The sequence below is a fragment of the Dendrobates tinctorius genome, unplaced genomic scaffold (genome assembly GCF_039654945.1).
Source record: "Dendrobates tinctorius isolate UK_male_01 unplaced genomic scaffold, ASM3965494v1 ptg000224l, whole genome shotgun sequence".
Lineage (NCBI taxonomy): Eukaryota > Metazoa > Chordata > Amphibia > Anura > Dendrobatidae > Dendrobates > Dendrobates tinctorius.
Genome location: NW_027361891.1, coordinates 8,270,001 through 8,281,437, shown reverse-complemented (window position 1 = coordinate 8,281,437; position 11,437 = coordinate 8,270,001). Strand labels below are relative to the sequence as shown.

At 47.6% G+C, this 11,437-nt stretch overlaps 1 protein-coding gene across 2 annotated transcripts in view; it reads left to right on the top strand.

Moving 5' to 3' along the window:
• The first annotated feature begins 1,954 nt into the window (after nt 1-1,954).
• Nucleotides 1,955-11,437, top strand: part of YEATS4 (YEATS domain containing 4) — a 26,436-nt gene continuing 16,953 nt past the window's right edge. Inside the window, exons 1-3 of one of the 2 annotated variants that reach the window (XM_073555491.1) lie at nt 1,955-2,163; nt 4,197-4,316; nt 5,138-5,204. In XM_073555491.1, coding sequence (XP_073411592.1) covers nt 2,113-2,163; nt 4,197-4,316; nt 5,138-5,204 — 238 coding nt within the window. In that variant the 5' untranslated portion in view covers nt 1,955-2,112. The other variant, XM_073555492.1, reaches the window with a different exon arrangement.

The following is an 11,437-nucleotide window of genomic DNA, read 5'->3' as shown; positions in this document are numbered from 1 at the left end:
ATGGGGGTCGGTTTCCGAGCCAGTGCCTCTGTCCGTAAGGTTGGACTGAGTTCTGTGAAGAAATAGAAGAGAGCCAAAAATAAATACCTATTTTTGGCCATGTAAAGTATCTGTGTAATGTGGTGTGAGGAATCTACTTACGGTCTCAGATCCAGAATTGGGGTGAGGAAGGAGAGGCGGTCGTAATATATATATTTTCGTTTAACGTAGCCAGCATCCCCACTCCTGGACCGCTGCTGGCGTTCCCGGCGGTATTGGTCCCGGATGCTTCGCTAGCGTCTCATCACATCTTCCACTGCAATGTGACAGGAAATATTGTCAAATTCACATATTTGATAGGTCACATTTGCTACCAGTAGTCTAGGCATGAGGCCTTCTGGGGTGTGCTTTATACCCATGGTGGCATATCTAATTGGGCAGATACACAGGGTCTCTTTAGTTAATGTATCAAATAGCTACACTTAATAATTGGTTTGTCTAGGAGGATGAGGAGCTTGTGGCCTAAACCCAAATTATGGCTGTGTGAATCCACGTGTCACATCCAAATCTAACGGCCTCATGAGGAAAAAAGTACAAGCACAGGAAGGGGGGTGCTGATTCTAGATTCCTTTTTTGTTGTGCGCTAAGGTTACTCATGTTTTGGCTTGTACTTACGAATTTTATGCTGCTCCTCACGTGGCCGATCACCAAAGTCATGGTACATCTGGCGACAGATGCGCCTCCATGACGCCTCCTTTCTTGCCCGGTTGGAATAATGGGCATCACGTTGGTCCCATAGTTCGGGACGCTCCTGCACCAGGACTATTAACATTTCCACATTAATGTAAGTGGACGCCATGATGCTGCTGTACTCCGTGGAGGCGTACTTCCGGGATGTCTGGAGCGCTTTTTGAGCTCATTTGCATGTCTAGGCTTCCTGATGATGGATTGGCCCATTTCCTGTCACCAGCCAAAAGACCTGCGTATTGCTCGCAGGTCACACGTGTGTTCCGTGTGTAATCCGTATTTTTTGCGCACCCATAGACTTGCATTGGCGTACTACGGGCGTAGTACGCTGACAATCGCAGCATGCTGCGATTGGCACGGACCGTAGAATACGGATGAGAAATATACGCCTGGTGCGAGTGACCCCATAGAGAATCATTTGTCCGTGTCTAATGCGTGCTTTTAGCGCCTCTCACTCGGCCGTATTCCTCGCCAGTGTGACCCCGGCCTATCTGTAAAAATCAGATGTCACATGTACGGCATCAGATTTTTGTTTCCTTGTCCGATTTTGGAGTGAAATCGCAGCATGTTGTGTTTTTCTTTTCCTCACGCCTTATACAGGTGACAGCTCTGCACAGCCATCCCTCGTCTGATTTATACACCAGTGTGAACGAGCCCTTATATACACTGCCGTTGGAAGCCCTGTAGGCGGCCTTGGCATCTCTGACGGAAAGACTAACCCTACAAAGTGAAGGACACACAATGACAGAACCAGGAGGACCCCAGTAGGGGACAAGGCCAGGAGACATTTCCATGATAAAAACGGAAATAAAACATTCCATCCAGTACGGGATCCATTCATTGCAATAGGAACAGAAGTGCTAGGACTGGCTCCCGCTTCTCTCCTTTCCCACTGCTGTTTTTTGGATCAAAAATACTCTGCACCACTTTTTTGGCCGTGAAAAGAATAGAGCAGTTGCCCACGGCAACCTTTCCGAAGTCAGCCCTCATTAGGGCTCCTGCAACACGACTGTGGTGCAGGCTGTTACAATGGACAGCTAGTAGCCATTATTATTAACCCCCTCCATTATTCCCATAGGCAGAGACGGAAGAGACCAAAGCACTCCCTCACGTCTTACGTCACCACTTCGCTCCTCCCCCACTCAGTCACTGGGCGGGCGCGTTAGTGTCTGGACTGTACCATTGTCATAATGAAATAGGAGGGTTGCGTGTGCCGCAGAAGGTTTGTATCGGCGCTCGGATTGCGGCGGCTGGCGCTGAAATTCCCGCCGCTCTGTGTAAGCTGTGCGCTTTCTTCTGGGCGCTGTCCGGTGGTTTCCTGCGGTGAGCGGCGCTGGCTCGTCCGTGAGCTGTTCCTGCCCCTCCCCGGCCGCCTCCCGCTTCACTATGTTCAAGAGGATGGCTGAATTCGGCCCGGACTCCGGAGGGAGAGTTAAGGTGAGGGGGCCCGGACCCTCCTGTGTAGCCGGCTCTGCAGGGGTCCCTGACCCCTCACAAGGCTGTGTGTGGGGGTCCTCAGCCCGGGAGCCGGCCCTGGGCGCCCGGCATGTGTGTGTAACGGGTTTCTACCACTTTGTGCTGGCAGTCAGCGTGTGTGCAGCCGGCATAGGCACAAAGAGGCGTGTGCCACAGAGCTCTGGGGCCGAGCACACCTGCCGCCTACTCTACCGCCTCCAGCAGGCTCTTGTAGCTGTACATGAGGTCGTCGGAGACCACCGGACCTTTCACATGGTCTAAATGGACAGAAATGCTCAGTGGCTTTCTGGACGGTGTAAGGTAAAGTCCCGGTGGGGACCGATGCTGTGAAATGGTGCTGAGTAAAATACTTAAAGTGGTGCTTCACATGGACTGGTCCATTTATCCTAACTAACCAGTCGCTGTTACCTGTGGACCCCCATAATAGAGCGCAGCGTTACTGCAGTACTACTACGAAGGTGAGCGCCGCTATAAGCCCCCTTGTATTGGGGTCTTTCCTTGCACGGCTGCATGTGACTGTGACCATATCCCAAGCCGTGAGCTGAGACCAGCACATCTGCCTGATTCCCATCCTAATTCGCCGGCCATAAGTACACCCTGGGGCAGATATCTTCTATGTTGAGGTATCTTTTCACAGAATTTTAATGGTGGCTCATTTATTTATTGCTTTTTCTCCATACATCGTGACCCAGAACTGACTGCGCCACAGTTTTGTAAAGCCCTTTAATGGGCCACTTAGGTGGAATAGACATTAAAGAAATTGTTATAATTCTGGGTTGTCGGAATCCACTAAGAACATTTCCAACCTGCTGAGTTGTCAGACTCCAAAGCCAAGTTTGTCTGATTTTCTACTGGTAGATTTTGGAATGATAATCCACAACTGTTATGTGCCAAAACCCTGTTTTATCATTACTGGGTAATGCGTTTATTAACAGGAGCTGCTATTCTATATTGGTATTTTGTTATTATGTGTAAAGAAGCACTGCTCTTCCCATCAATGTTTGCATCTTAATAGATTGCAGTCATACTATATCGCAGTGTGTACATACCATTGTTCGTTTTGCCTTTCTACACAGCTAATTTTTGTTATTCGCTGCTCTATGTAGAAACAGGAAAACTCTTGTCCCTGCATTTATTATTCCCCTCTTCAACTCCTGCTCCAGCTGCTGCCCCCCATCAGGGACTTTTGCAGTGACTTATGACTCATACAGGGAAAATTGATCTCCTGTTTCTACATAGAGCTTGGAAGGAGTCAGCTAGTCTGTTTTTAGTCACGTGATGTCATAGACCTAATGGAAAGAAGAATTAGCTGGGGGTAAGGCAAAATGAGCAATTGTAAGTACACAGTGCTGTATAATGTGATTACTGCAATATATTGAGGCCTATAAGCTGCGGCCACCGCCATCAGGGGCTTGTCTACAGAATTCTGTAATGCTGTAGCTAAGCCCCCAATGTAACCTGAAAGATAAGAAAAACAAGTTAGATTATACTCACCAGGGGGTCAGGTGCGGTGGGTGTCGCGGTCTGGTGCCTCCCATCTTCTAGAGATGACGTCCTCTTCCTTGCTTCTGCTGCGGCTCCTGCGCAGGCATACATTATCGGCTCTGTTGTTGAGGGCAGAATAAAGTACTGCAGTGCACAGGCGCCGGGAAAGGTCAGAGAGGTCCGGCGCCTGCGCACTGCAGTACTTTACTCTGCCGTACTTTACTCTGCCCTCAACAAGGCAAGTCAGTATGCCTGCGCAGCAGAAGTAAGAAGGAGGACGTCATCGCTAGAAGATGGGAGGCACCGGACCATGACACCCACCGCATCGGACCGCGCCCCCCCCGGTGAGTATAATCGAACTCGTTTTTCTTATCTGTCAGGTTACATCGTGGGCTTACCTACAGCATTTCAGAATGCTGTAGATAAGCCCCTGATGGTGGTGGCCGCATCTTATAGGCCAAAATGGGGTGACAGATTCCCTTTAATTGTGTGCCTTTTTCCCGATTTAGGGAGTTACAATTGTAAAACCTGTTGTCTATGGAAATGTTGCCCGTTACTTTGGGAAGAAGAGAGAAGAAGATGGACATACTCACCAGTGGACGGTTTATGTCAAACCCTATCGTAATGAGGTACCAGTATCACAATTCATTGTTTTTGTCAGATGTTTTCTATAATATCCCCTATCCTGGTATATATGCCCCCCCCTCATCCCTACCCTGGTGTGCGTGGCCCCCATCCTGTCCTTATATGCATGGCCCCATCCTTTTCCTGGTATGTGTAGCCCCATCAGAAAACATAAAAAACAAACATTACACTTGCCTTCCCACCGCACCCTTGCAGCATCTGGTTTCTATGCCAGCAGCTGCTTTATGCTTGTAAGCAGCGCATGGCAGGGGCGTCATGTGCTGGTTGCAAGCCGAAGGGCAGCCGCCGGAATACTCAATGCTCTGCACGCAGGGACTATGTGTGCGGAGAGCAGTGAATATTTATTGCTCTTTAATAGCGGGTACCTTGTCAGCTGGAGCCTTCCTGCAGCTGCTGGCAGTCAATGTGTACCGCTACTAAAAAGAAATGAATATTCACCGCATTCCACTTCTATTCCCATGGGTGTGGAATGCAGTGAATATTCATTTATCTTTAGAAGCGGGCACAGGAGTTAGCCACAGCAGCCAGCTCCTGCCTCTGTGACCCGCTACTCCACCAATGCCACTCCCCTACCTCCCCACCACAGCTAGAGCTGGTACATCCGGACTATAAAATGCACCCCCCATTTTCCTCCACATTTTTGGAGGAAAAAAGTGTGTCTTATAGACCGAAAAATAAAATCAACTTTAAAAAAATGTTGAAAGGTTTGCGTCCTTCATATATTTTACTAATCCCCGTCCCAGAAAATGCATAGCACAATTGCAATTTGGACAGAGACTGAAGTTGCATTTCTTTATACTTTCAGGACATGTCTGCCTATGTGAAGAAAATTCAGTTTAAATTGCATGAAAGTTATGGAAATCCTTTAAGAGGTATAATGTTAAATCCCAATGTCTTGTAGGTTGCAATTTCCTTTATATCTGAGCATGACTAAAAGTCTATTGGATTTTAAAAGGGAAAATATATGGTTAAGGAAATCTTGTCAGAGGGATTTGACCCCAAACTATTTATTTGCACATGTAGCTGTTTCAAAGACAAGTCCAGCAATATATTTACATGGTCAGTTGGTTCCTCCATTACAGAGAATGGGCATTTGAATTGATATGTAAATGAGGCTAAAGTGCTTTTGTGCATTCAAACTCTTTCCAAGCCTCTGTCACCCCAGGTCTATTCCCCACCCAGTGATGCCGCCTCCTGCTTGTGTGCCAGCTCCTTTGCATAAAGTCACACAACACAGAGGCTGTCGGGTAGGAATATTCCTCGCTGGTCGGGGAATAGAGCTGGAGTGGCCGACTTGAGCAGGACTTCCACTCAAAAATCTTCAAATGCTGATTTCTCCGTAATGGAGGAATGGACTAGGTATTGTAAAGGTATTGCTGGACTTCTCTTTGAAAGAGCTACCCCTATCTCTGCTTAAGCTAATGTATGTCGAGTGAAAAATGAGAAGTAAACTGCAGTTCCAATGAGCACTCGCATGGCTTTATAGGTGGCAAGATGGTGGCGACGATGGCCTTCAGTAGGCCCCTGATTTAGTATGGCAACACATCGGCGGTGAGGACTATGGGCGTCGGAACAGATGTCTCACCTTTTAAATGCCCCCAATCAAAGATTGATTAGCAACACTTAAGTGATTAAACTGGAGTAATTGGCGCCATCTCCGATCATGTTAGTCATGTTCGGGCAGTTTAACACAGCCGACAAAGTCACAAAAAGTGATACATGGTAAATTCAGACACAGTATGGGCAGAGAAACGGAATACTCCAGGCCCTAAATCTTGAATGAATAGCTGTGATAGCAAGAAGTACTACGGCTGAAGGATATAGTGTATACAAATGTATAATGCAACTAGCTGAAGAGCCCGGCGCTGCCCCGGCATAGTAACTAACTGTGGTTAGTTATAACAAATTATAATGAATATATATATATATCTCGTACAGACCAAAAGTTTGGAAACACCTTCTCATTCAGAGTTTTCTTTATTTTCATGACTATGAAAATTTAGATTCACTCTGAAGGCATCAAAACTATGAATTAACACATGTGGAATTATATAATTAACAAAAAAATGTGAAGCAACTGAAAATAGTGTGTTTTATATTCTATGTTCTTTAAAGTAGCCACCTTTTGCTTTGATTACTGCTTTGCACACTCTTGGCATTCACTTGATGAGCTTCAAGAGGTAGTCACCGGAAATGGTTTTCACTTCACAGGTGTGCCCTGTCAGGTTTAATAAGTGGGATTTCTTGCCCTATAAATGGGGTTGGGACCATCAGTTGTGTTGTGCAGAAGTCTGGTGGATACACAGCTGGTAGTCCTACTGAATAGACTGTTAGAACTTGTATTATGGCAAGAAAAAAGCAGCTAAGAAAAATGAGTGGCTATCATTACTTTAAGAAATGAAGGTCAGTCAGTCCGAAAAATTGGGAAAACATTGCAAGTGTCCCCAAGTGCAGTGGCAAAAACCATCAAGCGCTACAAAGAAACTGGCTCACATGAGGACCGCCCCAGGAAAGGAAGATCAAGAGTCATCTCTGCTGCAGAGGATAAGTTCATCCGAGTTACCAGCCTCAGAAATCGCAGGTTAACAGCAGCTCAGATTAGAGACCAGGTCAATGCCACACAGAGTTCTAGCAGCAGACACATCTCTACAACAACTGTTAAGAGGAGACTTTGTGCAGCAGTCCTTCATGGTAAAATAGCTGCTAGGAAACAACTGCTAAGGACAGGCAACAAGAAGAGTTTTGTTTGTGCTAAAGAACACAAGGAATGGACATTAGACCAGTGGAAATCGGTCTGATGAGTCCAAATTTGAGATATTTGGTTCCAACCACCGTGTCTTTGTGCGACGCAAAAAAGGTGAACGGATGGACTCTACATGCCTGGTTCCCACCCTGAAGCATGGAGGAGGTGTGATGGTGTGGGGGTGCTTTGCTGGGGACACTGTTGGGGATTTATTCACAATTGAAGGCATACTGAACCAGCATGGCTACCACAGCATCTTGCAGCGGCATGCTATTCCATCCGGTTTGCGTTTAGTTGGACCATCATTTATTTTTCAACAGGACAATCACCCCCAAACACACCTCCAGGCTGTGTAAGGGCTATTTGACCAAGAGGGAGAGTGATGGGGTGCTATGCCAGATGACCTGGCCTCCACAGTCACCAGACCTGAACCTAATCAAGATGGTTTGGGGTGAGCTGGACCGCAGAGTGAAGGCAAAAGGGCTAACAAGTGCTAAGCATCTCTGGGAACTCCTTCAAGACTGTTGGAAGACCATTTCCTGTGACTGCCTCTTGAAGCTCATCAAGAGAATGCCAAGAGTGTGCAAAGCAGTAATCAAAGCAAAAGGTGGCTACTTTGAAGAACCTAGAATATAAGACATATTTTCAGTTATTTCACACATTTTGTTAATTATATAATTCCACATGTGTTATTTCATAGATTTGATGCCTTCAGAGTGAATCTACAATTTTTCATAGTTGTGAAAATAAAGAAAACTCTTTGAGGTGTGTCCAAACTTTTGGTCTGTACTGTGTGTGTGTGTATATATATATATATATATATATATATATATATATATATATATATATACATACACACTATGAACCCGTTCTACGCCCGGGTGGCAGGCATTTTTATTGGTATATGGTCTCCCATCCTGGTATGTGCTGCATCCCTATCCTGGTATGTATAGTACCCTCACCCCCCAATCCTGGTGTGCATTTGTACCCCCTTATCCATATACTGGTATTCACAGTTCCCTAACCCCCCCAATCCTGGTATGCATGGCACCCTCTCATCCCTATCGTGGTATACATGGCACACCCCTCATCCCTATCGTGGTATGTATGGTCCACCTAACCTCCCAATCCTGGTATGCATGGTCCCTCTCAACCCCCCTTTCCTGGTATGCGTGGTCCCCCTCACCTCCCCCCTTTCCTGACATGCATGGTCCGCTCACCCCCTATCCTAATATGCATGGCCCCCTCACCCCCCCCCCCCATCCTAATGTGCATGGTCCCCTCACCCTCCCCCATCCTAATGTGCATGGTCCCCTCACCCTCCCCCATCCTAATATGCATGGTCCCCTCACCCCCCCCATCCTAATATGCATGTTCCTCTCACCCCCCCCCTTTTCCTGGTATGCATGGTCCTCTCACCCCCCCCCTTTTCCTGGTATGCATGGTCCTCTCACCCCCCCCCCCCTTTCCTGGTATGCATGGTCCTCTCACCCCCCCCCCTTTCCTGGTATGCATGGTCCTCTCGCACCCCCCCCCCCTTTCCTGGTATGCATGGTCCTCTCGCGCCCCCCCCCCCCCCCTTTCCTGGTATGCATGGTCCTCTGACCGCCAACCCCCCCCCCCCTTTCCTGGTATGCATGGTTCCCCTCACCCCCCCAATCCTGATATGAATGGTCCTCCTCGCTCTATTAAAGTGCACACATTAAAAATAAACATTTATACTCCTTTCTTCCCCGTGTCCGGCGCTGTCCTGTTCTGGGTGTGTTGTGGTGCCGGACTGGGCGCCTGCGCAGTCCTCGCTTTCCGCCTCCATGTTCTTGAAGACACACTGCAGACCTTCTTCTACAAAATGGCGGCGGTAAGCGCGGACTGCGCGTGCGCCGATTCCGGCGCCACAACGTGCCCTCTCCTGACGTCACATGGCGCAAGACCCCGCGGCAACAGCATCACCGGCTCGCTAAGGTGTTGCAGAGATCGCGGTATGCGTTCAGTGCTTACGCATACCGCAATCTCTTGGGCTTCTGCGTCACTCTGTCTGGAGCAAGACTGCGCAGGCGCGTCGCGCTTGTGCAGTCTATAGAGACTTCAGACAGAGTGACGCTTAGCCCGTTATATTAGAGATGTGTGTGTGTGTGTGTGTGTAGCCACACTCGCTTTAATATCCTACATCATCCCGTCAGCCAGAGCTACCGGACTACTACCCCTAATATCCCACATCAGCCAGAGCCACCGGACTACTACCCCTAATATCCCACATCATCACGTCAGCCAGAGCCACTGGACTACTACCCCTAATATCACACATCATCCCGTCAGCCTGGGGTCACAACCAGAGCGCTGAGTGGAACGGTCCTAACTTCCATACCGGAGATCCCTTTAAGAGAGGCCTGGCGTCAGAACTAGAGCCCTGAGTGGATTTGCCCTGACTTCCATACCAATAATCCCTTTAATAGAAGCCTGCGGTGAGAATCAGAGCGCAGAGTGGATTTGCCCTCACTTCCATACCGGGGATCCCTTTAATAAAAGCCTGGGGTGAGAACCAGAGTGCTGAGTGGAATTGCCCTAACTTCCATACCAATGATCATTTTAAGAGACCCTGGGGTCAGAACCCAAGCGCTGAGTGGATTTTCCCTGACTTCAATACCAATGATCCCTTTAATAGAATCCTGGGGTCAGAATTAGAGTACTGAGCGATTTGCCCTAACTTCCATGCAGGAGATCCCTTTAAGAGAGCCTTGGGTCAGTACCAGAGCATCTGAAGGCAATTGCCCTGACTTCCATACCGGGGATCCCTTTAATAGAAGCCTGGGGTGAGAATCAGAGCGCTGAGGGAATTGCCCTCACTTCCATACCGGAGATCCCTTTAAGGGACCCTGGGGTCAAAACCACAGTGCTGAGTGGAATGGTCCTAACTTCCATACTGGGGATTCCTTTAAGAGAGGCCTGGGGTCAAAACCAAAGCGCTGGATTGATTTGCCTTAACTTCCATACCAATGATCCCTTTAATAGAATCCTGGGGTCAGAATCAGAGCGCTGGATGGATTTGCTCTGACTTCCATACCAACGATCCCTTTAAGAGGAAAGATGTGTGGGTATATGGGCACGGGAGGGGGGATTCATTTGTCATGTGCTCTCTGCTCCTTTCTGGGGGGCAGACAATGGCTGGGAGCTTATGTTCCTGGGCTGGGGATGCTAGATTTCTCCCACCCAGTCAGTGTCTGCTGAGGTGCTGTCGTGGAGTGAGAACTGTTGCTCATAGCAACCAATCACAGCTCAGCTTCCTTTAAACAGCTCTGGTGAAATGAAAAATGCTTCGTGATTGGTTGGTGACACATACGTACATACAACATACATATATATATATATATAATATATATATATATATATATATTTTCACAGTTAGATCCTTATATTTGGACAGACAACACTTTTCTAATTTCGGTTCTAGACATTACCACAATGAATTTTAAACAAAACAATTCAGATGCAGTTGAAGTTCAGACTTTCAGCTTTCATTTGAGGGTATCCACATTAAAATTGGATGAAGGGTTTAGGAGTTTCAGCTCCTTAAGATGTGCCACCCTGTTTTTAAAGGGAACAAAAGTAATTGGACAATTGACTCCAAGGCTATTTCATGCACTGGTGTGGGCAATCCCTTCATTATGTCATTCTCAATTAAGCAGATAAAAGGCCTGGAGTTGATTTGAGGTGTGGTGCTTGCATTTGGAAGCTTTTGCTGTGAAGGAAACATGCGGTCAAAGGAGCTCTCCATGCAGGTGAAACAAGCCATTCTTAAAGGGGTTGTCCGGGCTTTTCACATAATCTCCGTGCATATCTGGGCTGCAGAATGCTGACAATAAGTAATTTACCTTCTGTGGCCAGTTTGCACGGTTTCCAAGATATCAGCTCTTGCTTGTAAGAAAAACATCCAGGGGGTGTGTGTTCTAGCATTGAAATGAGAACTGGTTGTTTCCTCCTACTCTACTAAAAACATGCCGTCTGTAGCAACAACCCCACCCTCCATAGCAACAGGCCCTCCCCGACCACATGAAGAAGCCTATCCCTCCTCACACAGTAACAAATCCTCCCCCTCTAGCAGCCTCAGTGCAGAGAGCAGGACCACCCAGCTGCTCCTCCCCTAGACACACGCTGAACTGTGGTCTATGGAAAGTGAAACTAGTGAGGAAGAAACGACCAGTTCTCATTTCAATGCCAGAACACACCCCTCCCTGGACGTTTTTCAGAGAAGCAAAAGACCATATCTTGGAAACGCTGCAATCTGGCCACAGAAGGTAAATTACTTATTGTCAGCATTCTGCAGCCCAGATATGCATTGAGATTATGTGAAGAGCCCGGACAACC